The sequence below is a fragment of the Coturnix japonica genome, chromosome 6, assembly GCF_054131305.1.
Source record: "Coturnix japonica strain WE chromosome 6, WE-NBRP24, whole genome shotgun sequence".
In the NCBI taxonomy this organism is placed as follows: Eukaryota; Metazoa; Chordata; class Aves; order Galliformes; family Phasianidae; genus Coturnix; species Coturnix japonica.
Genome location: NC_140668.1, coordinates 31,539,509 through 31,556,929, shown reverse-complemented (window position 1 = coordinate 31,556,929; position 17,421 = coordinate 31,539,509). Strand labels below are relative to the sequence as shown.

Below are 17,421 nucleotides of genomic sequence, written 5' to 3'. Positions count from 1 at the left end.
CTAAGGTGAGCTCTAAGATCCTGCCTGAACAGCAGGAAAAAAACCTGAGATAATAGGGATAAACAGCAGTGCACAGAAAAGTGACAAATCCTGGTACCAAATATCAGTGCTGTTTTTTGTCTAAGTGTGAAGTGACCAGTTGTTAAAGGAACATTTCTGATAATATTTCTAAAGACTTTTCTGCCACATATAAAAAAATAAAAAATTAGTCATCTTAAATCATTATAATAAGAGTAAAAAGTGCTTCTCATAGAATCATAGAATGGCTTGGGTTGGATGGGACCCCAAGGATCGTCAAGTTCCAACCCTCCTTGCCACAGGCAGGGCTACTTCCAGATCTGGTCTAGTATCATGCAGGATAGTTAGTTTTGGCTAATGGGCAAAGCCTGGGGAGAGGTAAGGTCCTATGAGGTGAAGGAGCTACCAAAGAGTCATTGCTTTAAAATACTTTGAACAAAGTCAGAAATCTGCTGGGCTGGGCTGGCTGGGCAGAAGAGCTGCATTTGTTGATTCACAGCAGTGCACTCAGAACAGGCAGTACCTCCTCTCTGCTGACATTTACTGATGTTGCTGTGTGTTAGGCAAACACGCTGGGACACAAGGGACCCTTGTGATTCCTCCTTCCCCTGGAGAGCTGAACATGCTCCTGAGCAGAGGGTGCAGATGGGCAGAGGAGAGGAGCAGCTTAGAGTGCAAACCTCTCAGGAGCTGGAAGGAGATGGAGCTGAGTCCCGGTGGCGAGGGGAAGTCTTCCTAGGGATCCTCAGGGTCTGTCTGCAGCTTGATATAATTCAGAGAGACACTGCCTGGACTCAGAGCAAGACTGCAGAATGGCTGTTCCTCCCCCATTAGCTCTGCAAGGACACAACAGACTGGAGCATACTTATGTTCAAATCTTTGTTTTGTCTCATTCTGCAGATTAGAATTTTCCCTATTTAAGAAGTACATCATTATTCTCATGTACACCCAAACTGCTACGGCAATTTTGAAGGTGACAAAAATGCAAAATCAGGCCTTCAACATGAGAGAGAACATTCTTTACCAATGCAGGCAAACACTAGTGGGAGGAATGTAACAGGAAAGGTCATTTTAATCTCGCTGTAGAGGAAAATGCTCTAAACTAGTCGCTGGGACATTAAGGGTTACCATTACATTATCTCAGTTGCAGAGTAAAAAGCAGAAGAAAGAAAATAGTCTTATTTTGATTTGATACAGTGCAAGTAACTCTTCTAACTCTTGCAGTTGTTTTGGGAAAGGGGGTAAAATGACCACGGGTAAGAGATGACAGAAATAAAATAAACTAGATTAAGAGACCTAGAAAACATGTTTTAGAAAGCAGATACAAGAAGGCAGGAGAACTCTTCTCTAAGGAGGACAAGAGGTACCAGAAACCATTCATAACAGAATATTGAAGTGTAGGGGAACTGCTTGGTTAGGGCTTGAAATGGTGATGGAGCACCTGGAGATGGGCTGTGGCTGGGCCAGGGAGCATGGGCAAATTGTTTCCACCTGTGCTCCCCACTTGACCAGAAGGGGAGGACCCACCCTGGGCTCCCAGAAGGGCCAGCCACTGAAGGAAGGATGTCTCTTGGATGTTCTCTTCCTGAGAAGAGGTGCTGTATTGCCAGGGAGCTCCTTCACCAGCTGCGTGAGTTCTGTCCTTTTTGTGTGTGACTGTTGGCCTGTCTGCAGGTACTTGGCCTGGTATCACCAAGAACCTGTCAGAAGCAATTTTGCTTCTTTGTAAGAACGGGAAAACTATATTGAGTTTATTATTATTATTATTATTATTATTATTTTACTTCTATATTTTTGTTAGAAGAAAAGGAGGCACTGAGCTTCCCCATCTTCTTCCTCTCGTTTTAAGTTTACACAGAAAGGATCCCCTCTAGGGACTTGCAGTTCACATTAAAAATCTTCAGAATTTACATTAACTGAAGGAAGTTCCTTGCAACTGAACGGCCTATCAATAATAATGTCTAAAATGGGCCTGGCTCTGCTTATCTGAACCAAAGATAAGCGTTTGTTTCTTGTCAAGTGCGAAGGAAGTCTGTGGAAGAAATGTCATTATATATTTTGTAGTAAAGGTCTGTGACCCTTAGGCACAGAAACATAAAATGCTGGATGATGACCACTTGACTTTTCCACTTATTATACACGCTCCTCTCCAGGCTTTCTGCAGTCAATCAATCTTTCCCTTTGATTGCTCTGCAGCTTTCAGGCTCCACTTCAGAGCCAGCTGTGCAGGAGTAGCTGCGTCTTTCTCCTCCAGTCTAGTGGTCAATGTGGGCACCACGGCCCCTCGTAGGGGGGTGGGCTCGGTGCCCCGGGACTGGAGAAGCGCATGGCAGCGGTTTGTAGGAGATTAATTAGATGTTCATGTTGTAGTTTCCGCCTCTTCACGGCACCGCCCCGCTCAGATCCCGCCCGGCCCCGCCGTCATGTGACAGCCGAAGTCCGGCGAGGCAACATGGCTGCGGCGGGGTAAGCATCGCTCCTCGGCCGAGGGTAGAGCGGCCCGGCCTCGCTGTGCCGGCGCAGGAGGGACCCGCGGGGTTCGGGGTGTTCCTCGCCGGGCGGCTCGGGCAGGGCCGGCTCCCGCCCCGAGCTGTGGGAGGCCGGGCCCCGTGCGCTGAGGGCGAGCCGCTCCATGAAGTCACCGCCGAGGGAGAGCTGGGGAGGGGGTTCGGCTGGGGAGGGGTTCGTGGTACCGCGGTGGGTTCACCTGCCCCTGGTGTGTGGCAGCCGTTAGTGGCTGGGACTCAGGCTGCTGTTAGTGATTCTGTCTGTTGTTCAAGGCGTACAAATAAGGCCCAGTTAAATAAATGACAGTTGCTGGAAAAGTAGTGATTTCTTCACTGAGAACTGGATCCTGGCTTTGTGATCTCAGCAGAATGTGGCAGGCCTTGGGTTTTGTTCTGGAAAGGGAGAGAGGATGGAATTCCTGGCTACCAGAGTGTTCTGGTGGTTACATCAAAACAAAACCAAAGCATGAAATGGATCATAGAGTAATGAAATAGAATCCCTCTGAAAATAATAAAAAACACCTTTCTGAAATAAGCCTTTAAAGCCAACAGTTCCAAGCAAAAAAAGAAGCATCCTTTAAAGAAACAGGTGTACCTTGATGTCCTTAGCTACCTATTACTTCCAGTATAGTAAAATAAAAGAGGTCTTAGGTGGTCTTTTGGCTAAGTGGTCATAAATGGTGTGTGGCAGCTGCTGTGCAGGGCTTATACCAGACTGAGGTATGGTTCTGGGGTAGGCTGGCAAAAACAAGGGAGCTGAACTGCAGGTGCAGGGAGCCCTGACTATTGAGTAGTTACAGAAGGTTGCACAGGTTCAAAGATGCGTATTCCACAAAGCAGTGATAGGACAAGGGGGAATGGTTTTAAACTGAGACAGGAGTTTAGGTTAGATATTAGGGGGAAGTTTTTCACCCAGAGGGTGGTGATGCACTGAACAGGTTGCCCAAGGAGGCTGTGGATGCCCCATCCCTGGAGGCTTTCAAGGCCAGGCTGGATGTGGCTCTGGGCGTGGTCTGGTGGTTGGTGACCCTGCACATGGGGGGAGGGTTGAAATGAGATGATCCTTGTGGTCCTTTTCAACCCAGACCATTCTATGATTCTATAGGGAAGGAAGTTTTAGTCTTATTGTTAGGTGGCAAATTCACAGAGTTTTTTGTTGATGTAATTGTATTTTACACATGTGCAAGGCAATTATATATTAACCCTACCCGGCGTATTGTGTGTGGTCAGGCCAGAGCATTAATTCACGTATGAACAGAGCACCCAGGGAGCTGAGCTTGATTTGCAAGCCCTACCACTTCCTGCAGATGAGGCATTGGGTCTGGCACATGAAGCTGTTGTGATTGTTGCCCTCTTAACATAGAGAACAAGGCTGTGCCTATGGAAAAAATGTGCAAATCTTAACCAACTGAATAGGATCAAATGATTAACATTGTGGCATCAAATTCAAGCAGGGAGGGTAGGCTCTGTTATATATGTATGAGGATGAACATAGTTTTGCGATGAGGTTAACTAAAAATTGCAGATATGTCATTTTAAGTTACAATGCATTTCAGCTCAAGTTTTAGGATGCAATAAAAGACGCTCTGAAGTGGTTCAGGAGATCACCAAAGAAGTCTTGCCTGATGTTGTTACTTCTCCTTCAGTCTCCTTTTGTTTGTCAAAAGTTTTAAGTGCAGCAGAAGAGCTACCAGCAAAGGTCGTGCTAAAACCTCTTTTTTCTTGGCTTTGTTTTCTTATTAGCACACCAAGATCTAAGAGTGACCTGTGGTGTAAGGGTATCTGATTATGTGCTCCCTTTTCCTTTATACATGCAATAATGTGAGCATGAAGATCCTCAAGGGATGATCTTCCTTGGTAACAGCTTTTCAGCTTCTTCTGTAGTGCCAAATTGCTGAACTGCCACTTTGCACCCAACACGTCCTGCTCTTAATTTGTTGAAGGTCTGGTTTCTGATTTAAAACTTTAAGTAGTGTTTGCTAGAGTTGTTTGAATGTGCTTTATTTTCCTAGAGGCCGCCGTACTCCAAAATGAAAGCTTATGCTGTGCTTCCACACTATGATAATGTTCTACAATAGGTAATCTGCAGCCCTTGGAATCATTGCTGCCATACTGCTGGGTTATTGGGGGCGTGTGGGAAGTAACACAGATAAGCACTTGGGTTTTGTGCGCCATCAGCTGCTGTCCTGGGCAGACCATATGAAAACTTGTTTAGTAAGAGCAATCTTTCACCTTCTAAAATGACTTGTGCTGTTAAATCAAGTAGCTATAAACAAGTAAAATAAAATATTTTATTAGCTCTTTTATGCTGTGTGCACAGTACGAAATTACAGGGTTTACTTTTCTGATGCTGATAAAGACTTTCAGGAGATTATTTTATGCAGCAGTAAATGAAAGGTTACTTTCCAGATTGCCTATGAAAACTATATAATAATTAAGGTGTGGAGCTCTGCTTCTCCAAGGTTAAGCCCGTTGGTGGTTCATTCCTGTCATTTTAGCACAGTAACAGTTTAATTGTAGCTTTCTGTCATCTCAGCTGGAAGTATATCTGATTAAAAAAAGGCTCATCAGCCATTCAGAAGAATAGCTTCAATAAGCTGAAAGAAGCGTGCTGGACTTCATTGTAGGTGTATTGATAAAATGGCATTGATCTGTCTTATTGGAGCTCTGAAGTAGAACTTTGGTATGTTAAAAATTAAGGGAAGTAAGAGGGGAATACCCTTAGATTCTTCTCATCTGAAGGCCCCACACCAAGTCCACAGTGCGTCTGTAGTTATACTCCAGAATGTGAGCGTGGAACTATAGCAAATGGGACTGAATCTGCAGTATCTTTCTGTAATATTTTAAGCATTAGAATTTGTTAATAACCTTATTTTAGCATAAAAGCTCATTACCTCTAAGCTGCATTCTCTGGAGGGAGCTTCTGTTGAGTACAGTCCTGTAGAAATGTCTTGCAGTGCTTGTGCTGCCTGAGTGGTGTGTAACCGAGTACAGGAGGTGGCTGCTGTGTGTTGGCCTTGTCAGCTCAGCCTCTTGTGAAGCTGCTTCTGTGTGTGCAAGAGTAATGTACGTGCAGCAGGAACTCAGACAGTATCCAAGCATGGAGTACTCACTCTATGCCCACTGATCTTTTCTCTGATCTCTTTTTGCTACTTCAGCACTTCCCAGAAGGTCACAGTGACACTTTGCAGGACAGTGTGGCCTTTCACTTCTGTTTTCAGTAACGCAGGACTTGCCTTCTTTCCTTCTCTTTTGCCCTTACTCAGCTGGACTGTGCTGTCATCACTTTCTGCATGCTTTTTGTGTTACCGCACATGGACGAATGTAATGTGCTACACTGTTGCAGAAGCTCCAAGGTTTCATTGTGAATGATGTCTGCTTGTAGCTAGAGGCATTGGTTGTGTACAGCATCTCTTCCCCTTGGGCACATAGAATCTTGTTTGTTGAGTTTAGTAGAGAAAAGAAGGTTGAATTAAAGCATCAAGTGCAAGGTGTTTGAATTGTGCTGACTACTCTGCCTTCCTTTAACTTTCAATTTTTTAAAAAATATATGTGTATATCTTTTCTAGACCTTCTTTTTGGCTGGGGAATGAGACCTTGAAAGTGCCTGTAGCACTCTTTGCGTTGAATAGAAGACGACTGTGTGATCGCCTGCGACAGAATAAGGATGTCCAGAAGAATTCAGTCGTTCTGCTTCAGGGCGGAGAGGAAACCCAGAGATACTGCACTGATACTGGTATTGTGTTTCGCCAGGTGAGAGCTGAATTAAAGCTTCAAATCAAATTAAGAAGCTGCCTCTTGAACTGCATGAATTTTTAAACTCTGTTTCATTGTTCTTCCCTATCTCAGATGTTTGCATTGCTTTGGCTCTCTGAATTAGGCTGCTTTATAATGTTGCCCCTCCATCTTAGTCACTCTTTCTCAAGGCTTTGCTATGTGGGCTCCTTATTTGACATAGAGGGGCTTAAGCCTGTTCCACACCCTACTGCCTAACGCTGTTTAACATGATATGAAGGGCAGTAAATGAATATATCTTCCTTTTTTTTTGTCTTGTCTGTCACAGAAAACAACAACAACCCCCCCCAATCTTTCTCTACTGAAATGTGTTACAATGCTCTAAACTGAATTAATTCATAGAAAAGTGTACTCAGTGTGTGCTCACTATTTTGCAAATAGTTTATTCCACGTACCAGGGTGTATCTCAGAGTTTACACATCTTCTCTAATCAGACTCTTCCCTGAATAGGTGTGTGTTCTTCTGTCAGAGAAAACTTAATGCATTAATGTCACACTGAACACCGTCTTTGGGAAAGTTGCCCTCACAATGCTCTGGTGATACATAGCACTGTAGAGCTGTGTGCTTTGCATGGTTGCAGCAGTACTGATTCTTTTTGTTTTACTAATTTTAGCAGTTGATGTTTTAAAGAAACAAAACCACCTAGTTCTAATCCAGCATGCATCTTAATGCACTACTAGACTGCTTTTAGAGGAGATGCATGTTTCAGTGTAGTAGAGTGTATGCCTGTCTTCATCCAGATTCATCTCTGTATTGTTTGGCATTTTGTTGTTTGATTGCTTTTGAAATAACTCTTGGCTGAGGGCTGTTCCTATTGAGGCTTCCTTCTTCTCTCAGAGATATTGTGTCTTCAGTATTCCATCATTACAACCCAGTGGGTCTGCACTCTGATTTTGCCTGGTGACATGATTATTTCTTCCCAATACTAAATTCTCTAGGCCTAGACTGGAAGATGGTGTTTTATTGTGCCGGGTTAACTGTTGTGTATTTCTTATAGTAGCTTATTCATCTCTGTTTGTTTCCACTTGCCAACAGAGAGATTTATTAAAACCTAAAACTAATTAGCCTGAGAAACTTTAAACCTAAACCACTTCCTTTTGCTCCAGAAGTAAAATAGATCTCCCTTAAGATGTGTGAAGTACAGTTTGCTATGTACTATAATGTATTTTTTGAGTTTGTAGAAGCAAGGGTTTTTTACTAAGAGCATATTTTGTCTTAACCTAGGAATCTTACTTTCACTGGACTTTTGGAGTAACCGAAGCAGGCTGCTTTGGAACAGTAGATGTTGATACTGGAAGATCCATGCTTTTTGTTCCTCTGCTCCCTGAAAGTTATGCAGTTTGGATGGGAAAGTAAGGCATATTTTTAACTGTGTTAAGATGTGTCTATGTATTTAATGCAACTATTTGTGGAGCTGAAATGCTATCTGGTTTTAATCACATGGTGTTAACTGTAGTGATAAGTCTATGCAGTGATACAAAATGTGATCCTTTTGGCATTGATCATATGAAGTCAAATGATCCACCAATGTTCAGGAGAGAATACATGTGGAATTGCAGCCCACAAATCTCATGGTACCCATGGAAGGAAGCTGAACCATAGAGAAGTGTGTAAGTTTTCTCTTAAGACAGAAGAAATTACTTAATAAAGTAGGCTATTTAAGCTGCTTTGTTAGTTAATGAGGCTTTTTGAATGGGAGGAGATGATTCAGGTTCTTTGGCATTTTGACTCTGAATTTTTCTTTTTTTGATGAACAAACTGACTGGGGAATGTGATTTTTTTAAACATCTATTTTTCTACCTGTGTAGTAAATGTTGCCCAGTGCTGTAGTAGTGAAAGAATTAATTTATGTATATGTTAATTTCCTTTCTCAATCTTAATTGCATTTATACTGTCTAACCAACTGGAATTTCATGTGTGCATCTGCATGGACTCAGAATATTGGATTACTTCTAATTTAATATTTTAAGCTCAGATTTCTTATAATTGAAGCTATCGATTATATTTTAATGCTAATTTTGGGAAGAGGAAAACAATTGCAACCATTACCATATGCTGAACTGCGTTAGACCATATGGCAGGGCATGGCTGCTGTCTTCTCAGAGAGTTTCTGTGAATATCACTGCCTTAGAGCTACCTTGGAACTTACATTGTTTATGATCATTTTAAAATGCAAATACTGCTCCCTGAAATACTTCAGCTGAAAGCTGCACCTGGATGGGAGGGTGAGTTCTGTTCAACTCCCACCTGTGCTCTAAGCTCTGTTCCCTAGTGGGGGTTATTCACATTTACAGACAAAGCCTTTTCCTCCTCGTAGGTTCTTTTGCTTTCTTTTAAGGTGCTCTTAAAAATATTACTGACATTCAACCATGTTATTTTGTATTTCTAAATGATGTAGCGTTGCTCCTGGTCTTTTTTATTTGTTGCACTGCACTCATTATTGATTCATTTACAGAATTATTAGTCTGGGTAAAAACGATTTATCATTACTGTATCATTTCTTATGGAATGTAATTATCTTTTTTCCAGCACCTTAGTGTTTTAAATTCTTCTTTGCCTTTCCTGCATCCCTCTGTTCGGATTTCATTTTCCCTTGGTCAGCCGTGGCCATGTACTTTTCCTGCTTGTCAGAAGGGGGATGTATGAATAACTCACCTGTGAGGCAGAAGCGGTTCTGCTTCAGAAGTTAGTTGGCAGGGAGTGCTGCACACAGCGTGGGGTTGTGTTCCTTCCCAGAAGAATCAGTTCTAAGTCAAAAGTAGCACTGGAGAAACAATGTTTGCCTTCCATCCTCTGTTTATCTCCGCTGCTTGCCTTAGAAGTGCTTTTCCTGTGCGTGTGGAAGGTACTGTGTGCCTGTTGAAGAAACATTCAGTTTACATCAATGAAGCATGGACCTGTGCAATGACGTGTGTGATATTGGTAGGGATGCTATTTTAGTGGGGCCTGCAGCTTTATTCTAACACAGGGTAGGGTTGGTTTGTCTGATGCTTGCATTGTGTTCTGTTTTAGACAGTTGCGGAAATCTGCTCCTTGAGTTTAGGCAGAAATACATGGATTTTCTTCACATGAGCACACAAGGTGCTGTGTTACTGGTGCTGTATTACTGAATGTATCGTGTGGAGTACCCTTGTGTTTTCACTTCTGAAGGACATACCTTTGGGCTGTGTTCAAAGACATCACTGAGGTACTGTGACAGTCAGAAAGGTGAATCTTTTTGCCACTGGATAATGTAAAAGAGGAGCTTCTTTCAAATTGCAATGTTAGTTTGGCCAAAAACAGCAGAGTGCCAGTGGGAACATTTGGTTGGATGCGAGACGAATTATAGTTTACAGGTGAAACCATGAGCTGCGGAATTATTTTAGCCTCATCAGTTGCTTTAGTTTTTACCAGCTAAGGACAGCTTTGTATGCTGATATGGTGTCTGAGAACTCACACCAGCACAGCGTTGGTGTGGGCAGAAGCAGCAATGGCACCTCTGGGCTGCACTCTGCCAGCGCTCCTGGTGCAGTGCTGAGGGTAACCAGCACTAACACTGTGGGACTTCTGTTAGCAGTTGTTTGGATTCCTCGGAAGCATTAAGCTGGTATCACTGCATGTCTCGCACAGAGACTTCAGTTTCACTAATTAATGCTGCACCTGCCATTTACCTCCTTAATTATAAATGACAGAACTAGTCAGTGTGCTGATTAAAGATATTTTATAAAGTAAAACATACTGTACAGCAGCTGCTTTATGTGGAGTGGATGCCAAAGTAACTTAATTGCTCTGCCATGTAAAGAATATTTTTTATGGAAAACAAAAAATATTTAACACCTTCATGCTCAAACTTTAGAAATACATATTATGTGGAACAGAGCCATGTTTATATGTAGTTTCCCGTGTTTTCTTTGAAGCCCTGCTGGCTGATTGATAAGTATGACAACATTAATCTAACATTGCATTGGTTGTAAGCGTATTTTTCCATAAAGTTGATTGGAATCTCCCTGTATATGAGAAATTGAACCTTGGCAACGTGCTTTGGGGTTGCAATGAAGCACAATGAAAGGCTTTACCAAAGTTAATATTTCCCCAGTAACTCCATGAAGATGTTTCTCAAACTTTGTTGTCATTTAGTAAGTAAATTATAATCCAAATCAACCCTGGATGCTTTTTTTTCATGCCATTTTTTTTTCTCTAAATTAAAATATATGTGATGTTTTCATTTTCTGTGTCTGTCAATTTTGATCATTCCCCACCATTTATCCCTTTTCATTACCCACTTTAATAAATAAATTTTTATTTTGCAGTTAAAAAAAAATAAAAAAAATTAAAAATCCCTCTAGATCATTTTATTCCCTCTTTGTACCAACCAGCAATTGCAATTTATCTGCAGGGTTTGTTGCCACCTGCAGATGCCATCTGTGGATCTCATGAACACATTCAGTCCTGCTTCCGAATCCTGTTGCAACCGATTTCAGCCTTTGTGGTATCCCACTAATGACGACTTGCAGGCTGTTTCTGTTTATTGAGAACTTCAGTCTGAACTGATACAATACTTTTCAGTGCTGTAGTTGGAGGGTTTCCCAGCTCATCTTTTTATTTATCTATTTATTTGGGTTTAGACATTTCAGGCTTTTAATATAAATAGTCTTTGGGTCTCAGGTCAGATTGTAGTGTTCCTGCCAAAGCCAATCTGAGTTGATTTTGGAGTGTAAGAGCCTTCAGAGAGATTTTTATCAAATACTTTGCTGTAATTCAGGTAGTACATCTGTTGCTTTACCTTTCAGTCCTCGTAGAACTCTGTGCAATAAAGCTGCCTGCTTTTGACTGACGAGCCTGACTTGTGTTATTCCCCATGCTGCCTTTTTCCATGATTCTATTTCTCTCCATAGTGCAGTGATTTCCATTTCTCACCTCCTGTTCATTTATTACGGTATTTCTCTGTGGATAAAAAATTACTTCTACAGAGTAATTAGTGTCTGTTTTGTGCTTGCCACTTCACTGATGATTGTTTTTCTCTAAATAGTGCTGCTCCAGTGCACTGACTTCTCAAATTATCAGTGTAGCCATTGTTTCAGTGTTCAGTTCTCTACAAGCCTTGTTAGTCCTGGATAAATGTGCTCTGTTTTTAGCACTTTTACTTCAGTAATTATTTCTACAAAGCTTTGCTTTGTGAATGTCTGACTTTATTTGTATATTTTGCTGAGAGTCCTTTAAAAAAGTAATAGGAATTTAAATCAGTCCATTGATCAGTCTTGATCAGGGTGCACCTTTGACTGGATGCACAAAATAGTGATTTGGTATTTGTTAAATTGCTTCTTTGTCTTCTTTTTCATTTAGGTATAGTGAGAAATAGAACAAGCCCTAAGTAAATCTGCTTAAAAACACTGTATTGGAGATTTTTAGATGTGGCTTTAAGCCTTGACATGAGTGAGTTAAGTCTTGTCTATGCACTTCTCATGCCAGCGGTAAGAGGGAAAATGTTGGTAACCCTCAGCATGCATCTCTTCTTTTGTATTTCATTAATGCACCAGCAGGAGTATCAGGTTCAGTGGTATAAAGTCGTGATAACATTTTGAGATATCAGAGAATTGAAGTTCTCTTTTGATCAGGCAAACCATATGCTTTTCTCCCAAGGTTTCAGACACTGCTGGCAGTGAGGTAAGCTGCAGGAAAAGAAATGCCCCCTGGGGAATGTGCAGCCGTGCTCCAACAAGGCTCCGCACCTCCACTGCATCTTCTGCTGTGCAGCAGCTCTGTTTGAGCATGGAGCTCTTGGCTTCTAGGCCAGGATTTGAGGAGGAAACAAAAAAGAAAAAAACACAAAACCAACCTCAGTTAAAATATCTACAGTGCTGCCTCTATTCTTGCACTTCTTAAATTGTGTTGTTCTCAGCTGTTGCTGTTAATGGTCTGTATGGTTTATATGTGCTACCAGCTTCAATGTGTCTGTGTACGAACCCACTCTGTCTTTGAGGCAGAACTCTGGAAGAGCATCATCTCTGTTGAACTTTGTCAGGAAAAAGGTACAGAGAGTGGAAAAAAAAACCAACCAAACAAGCCAACTGTTTGGTAAAGTAAGAAAGGGGGAAGTGTGATGAATATTAATGTGTCATAAGAGCTAAATGTGAGTGGAAAAAAGGAAGGTTGTGTTTTATTTGCTGTGTCCCTCTTTTCCTGTGCAGTGTGCTGGAGCTCCAAGTGTGAAATCCTTGGCCTTGGCACTGTTGCAGGGAGGTATCAGAATGCTTTGTTAATTTCTTTTAAATTCTGCTTTTTTCAAAATTCATCTTGCTCTGTATGATATCAAAGGGAGCAAGGACAAGAAGGTTGCATGTATGCAGATACGTCTGTATTTCAAAGCATAAAACTGAAATCTAGGTAAACGTGGGAAGGAACTAACATTCGGGTTGTCAGAGCACACACTGAAGGCTGCCTGCAATACCAGCCAGCCCGTCACTACTGCTCTGATTCATACCTTGCTTCATGTCTTTTTGTCTCCTCATTTGCAACAGAGGAATTCCATTGGCATGTAGAGGTGATTGCATTTTTTTGGACCAAGTCAGGGACATCTGCTTGTATCTTGCAGAGCCTCCTGTGTTGTTCTTTCTAGCAGTTCTTGACACCCCCTTGTTTGGTTAATGTTTTGCCATCTGTTAATGTGATGATATTATAATGAGGAGGGGATCTGTTGAAATTCTGACAGCATGAAAACGTTGCTTTTGTTTTCCTTTTCCTCCTTTACTGTTACTTGGTTTGCTGATGAATTTCTATTTATCTTAACCTTTTTTTTGGAGTCTTCTTGAAACTTTCACTTCCTTTTACTTTGTTTGTAGTAAGGACTGAGAAATTGTCTTAGTCTGGCTTATGTTGCTTTGTGTCAGTGTGTACTGACTTCCCCTCTGAGATGCTAAGAGATCCTTGCAATGATTATGGACACTAGAATCTTTCTCTTGCAGTGGAACCAACTGTAGTGTACATCTGTTGCTTTCATTTGTGATGTGATGGTGCAGTAAGATGCTGTTCTTTCAGAATAGCTTCAGAACAAAGACGATGCCAGTTGTGAAAAGTAAGAAATTCTGTAATATTAATATAATATATCTTTATATTAAATTTGCATTATAACTTATGTAGATGTAAAGCAGATAGGTATAGTAAATGTGTATGTTTGGTGGCCCTGCTAGGCAGGGGGGTTGGAACTACATGATCCTTGAGGTCCCTTCTAACCCGGGTCATTCTGTGATAGAAAGGTAGAAGCAATTTTTGTAATGTAAGCATGTAAAATAAGCATATAGCTTTTAACACTTTTGCAGTGCACTGATGGTTCTCATGTATCTGCTGGCTTAGACAAGCTGAAGAAGAGAACAACTAGGAAGCTCTGAATGATTCTGAGTGGGTAAGGTGACAATGTGTTGGGCAAGGGATTAATACAAAATGGGAGATGAAGCAAAGCTGGCAGTTGTTATTCAGACAACTGCTAGTGGATAGAAATGGTGCAGCTGCCATTTCTGCAGTGTTACTTACACAAATGTTCAGTTCTGGCTCTGAGGAAAATGAAAAATAAATGCAGAATCACAAAGCCGTGGTAATTAACTGTTTTCTCTTCCACTAGTAAATCCTGGAGAAAGTTGAATTGGTCTTAAAGGTAATGTTTTTATCTGGGTGTTTTAAAAGGGCTCTCTAGCCTGTTGTAAGAATGGAAGTAGGGAGCAGAGATCACTCTGGCACAATCTAACAGCAGGATATATAACAGTGCCAGATGCCTGAAAATCAAAGCTTCTCGAAATCAAACTGAAATCAAAAGTGTACTTGTTCTGATCTCTCCTGGCTTTTATAGTCTGTGAGTTGCTTGTGGTCTCATAGGAAATGTAAGGTATATGAAAATAGCCGTGGCATTAAGACAGTATTGTGAACTTGGTGTAGACCTTTCAATTCAGTGGACTGTGTAGAACTGAAAGAATCCAGTATTTGTGTCAGCCTATCCTGGTTGCTGTACCCATCTGTGCCAGATTCTGTATTGGTTTATACACCATACATTTGCTTACAACCTTAATACAAAGGAGGGGGGGGAAAAAAAGCCCCAAAAGCACAATCCTTGGAGACTGTAATAAGTGTTATGCACTAAATGTGATAGAACAAGCTTAGTATTTTTAGAAAAACAAACTTGGATAGTTACAAGTAAAAATTCCTTTGCATTCCAATTTCATAATAGAAAACATTTTGAAGTTGTCCCCAGCTAGAATTTCTCACCTTTTTTGCAATGAGCGTATTATTCATCATGGAAAGAAGTGTTCTTAATCTCTTACCCTACTCTGCAAAGAGATACAGTCTTGATTTAGAATTCCAACTGAAATGATGAGATGTTAAATTGAGTCACTTCAGAATAATCTGAATTTCTTTTTGGACCCAATCTGCTGTAGAAAAGCACTGAAAATCTGTCCTAGAAGCTTGCAAAGAATCTGAATAGAAAGCAATTGGTAAGAAAATGTTGTTGTCTATTGAATGTCGTCTGGAAGAATATTTTAGATGTGAAAGAGAGGATACGTGAATGTATTAAGTCACAAATCTCTTAGCGGTTGCTTTATGTGCCTTTCTTTCAGGAACAGTTATCAGCCATTATAAATTCTACTCACAGTTTTTTGTTTGACATTTGTGATGTAGATCCATCTCATTCATACCACTCTTCTGCAGGCAGATCTGAAAACTCAATCTCTTTTATCGTGTTGCTGTTAGTAGGCTCGTGCTCCAGTCATTGGAATCCTAGCAGTAATGTCAAATGTGTAGAGTCTTAACATTTGCTGTTACGAATTATTGTGCACTGTAATGAACAACAGCCGTAAAAACAGTTTTGGACAACATGACCAAGTTTTTATTGGCTGGAAGGACAGCGTGGTTAAGAAAACATTACTAAAAACTTGAGGTTTGGATTATGTCCAAAGATATAAAAGGTTAAAAATATATATTCTGTTTTTATTTATAGATAAGCTGTCAGACCTGTTTATCTTACTGATGGATAAACAGAGGAGTCAGTGTTTCTTTCCAAAGGATTGTGTTGAAAGGGAGCCAGCCATAACACTGCGGTCTGTCACGCTGGCAGCTCAGCCCGCGCTGACGTGATTTGCTGGTGACTGTTTGAGCATGTTGGTGTTTGAATCATAGAATGGCCTGGGTTGAAAAGGACCATAAGGATCATCTCGTTTCAACCCCCCTGCTATATGCAGGGTCTCCAGACACAAGACCAGGCTGTGCAGAGCCACATCCAGCCTGGCCTTGAAAGCCTCCAGGGATGGGGCATCCACAGCCTCCTCAGGCAACCTGTTCAGTGCATCACCACCCTCTGTGTGAAAAACTTCCTCCTGATATCTAACCTGAGCCATGTTCCGTACTGCTGTGAATGCAGCTGAACCAAATGGCAAAGTTTGGAATAAACTTCAAGTCTGCACTGAAGTGATTCCTGCTTTCTGACTGTCCCAGGCTGTGAGAAGCTGAATCTTTGGGTGGCTCCTTGTGTGGCAGGTATGTGGGCACGGTGTGCTTGAGGTTTGGAGCTGCTTATTTCCATGATGATGTGAAATGGTGATTTCTGCTGTTCTGGAGGCCAGCTATTGAGATTTGTAACAAATATGAGTATTTGCTGGCTGGAATTTAAAATTTGCAGTAGATATTAATGCTTTTACACATTTTTTCCCCCAGAATTCTGCAAAAACGAGGCTATTGCTTCAGTTCACATCAAGTTACAGAAGTTAATTTTTTTAATAGGCAGTGAAATACATAATGCAGCGATATTTGGGATTGCATCTTCCACTTGGGTAATTCCTTCTAATTAATTTATGATTTGCTGTAGAGTTTTTACTTGTAGCCTCTGCAGTGATTAATCAGAATTTTGAGAGTGGCAGCCCATAGCAGTGTTACAGAAGACAAAACCAAATGGAAAAATTGTAACAAATTAACTCATTCTACCTGCCTGAAAGTCATTTGTAGAGGCAAGCACTTGTAATCTTTGTAAAGCATCAAATGTACTTGAAATTATCAAAATTGAATATAACCTCTTACTTTTCATGAGGTCAATGACCGTTCTGCAGGAGTTGTAATCCCCTGTAACAGTGGTGGTCAATGATAAACTTAAACCTATTATACATTTAAATTGTGTGTAAAATGAATACTAAACGTTGCTAAGAAGCTGCACCGGTTCATTTTTACTGTGATGTGATGGGTGGTGCATAAGGACTTCTCTGAGATGCCCACCCAGCTGGGAACCAACATGTTGCTTATCATTACAGTCGCACTGGTAGGAATTGCCTTTGAACACAGTGTGCCCATGTGCAGCTCAAGCTCTGTACAGGAAGGAAGGAGTGGAGGAGGTTTTAGGAACTAAACTGTGTGGAAGAGATAGTGAGGTGTCACAGTGTTGGGACAGAAAGCAGCACATGGGATGAAACAGAATGCAGAAAAGGTTCAATGAGGATTGTCATTGATCCCCTTTCTCCCCAAGCTTGTTTTGCCTTCTTCCCTGCTTTTCTGTGTGACAGTGCAGAATGTTTTTTTACTTAAAACACAGTCTTCCATGTGCATTTCTTCATTCTGCCTGTCTAGCTCTGCAAAAGGTGGCTCTTAGCAGAAATCTTCCCAGTAATCCATGGGGAGATGTGACTTCATTGCTGAAGCATTGCAGCTCCCATGGGACGAGCGGAGGATGGTGGTCTGTGGGAAGTGTATGTGAATTTGTTTTACCATCTAGTCAGAGGTGCTAAATGGGTGAAGAGAGAAGTGAGGCAGAGCCTTGAGTGCTTCAGAGAGGAACTGAGAAATCACAGTGGTTTGTACTAAAAGTTTGCTGGCTTCTGCTTTGAGGCAGCAAGAAAACCAGCGAGGAAGTTCATATCTGGGAAACTTGGTTGTGTGTCATTAGGTGCAGTGGAGTCATCGGTACCTGAAGGGTGTCCTGGTCAGATAAACAGATGTTCAGAGCAGTGTGGGAAGCTGTTGTTTTCTTTGTCTCAAAATACAGAAAAGATTCTCAGCCTTGAAAGGATGATGAGCTATTTGTGTTCCTTGAAATAATGATACTGCTCATAAGAGACATTGGAGGGATTACAGCTGGAATGGGGTCAGTAGTGTT

General features: G+C 41.4%; 1 protein-coding gene across 2 annotated transcripts in view; it reads left to right on the top strand.

Moving 5' to 3' along the window:
* The first annotated feature begins 2,452 nt into the window (after window positions 1-2,452).
* Window positions 2,453-17,421, top strand: part of PEPD (peptidase D) — a 111,814-nt gene continuing 96,845 nt past the window's right edge. The window contains exons 1-3 of one of the 2 annotated variants that reach the window (XM_015873941.2): window positions 2,453-2,484; window positions 6,095-6,278; window positions 7,545-7,672. In XM_015873941.2, the coding sequence (XP_015729427.2) occupies window positions 2,471-2,484; window positions 6,095-6,278; window positions 7,545-7,672 (326 nt within the window). In that variant the 5' untranslated portion in view covers window positions 2,453-2,470. Of the gene's footprint in view, window positions 2,485-5,824; window positions 5,890-6,094; window positions 6,279-7,544; window positions 7,673-17,421 lie in introns of those variants that run through there. The other variant, XM_085551108.1, reaches the window with a different exon arrangement.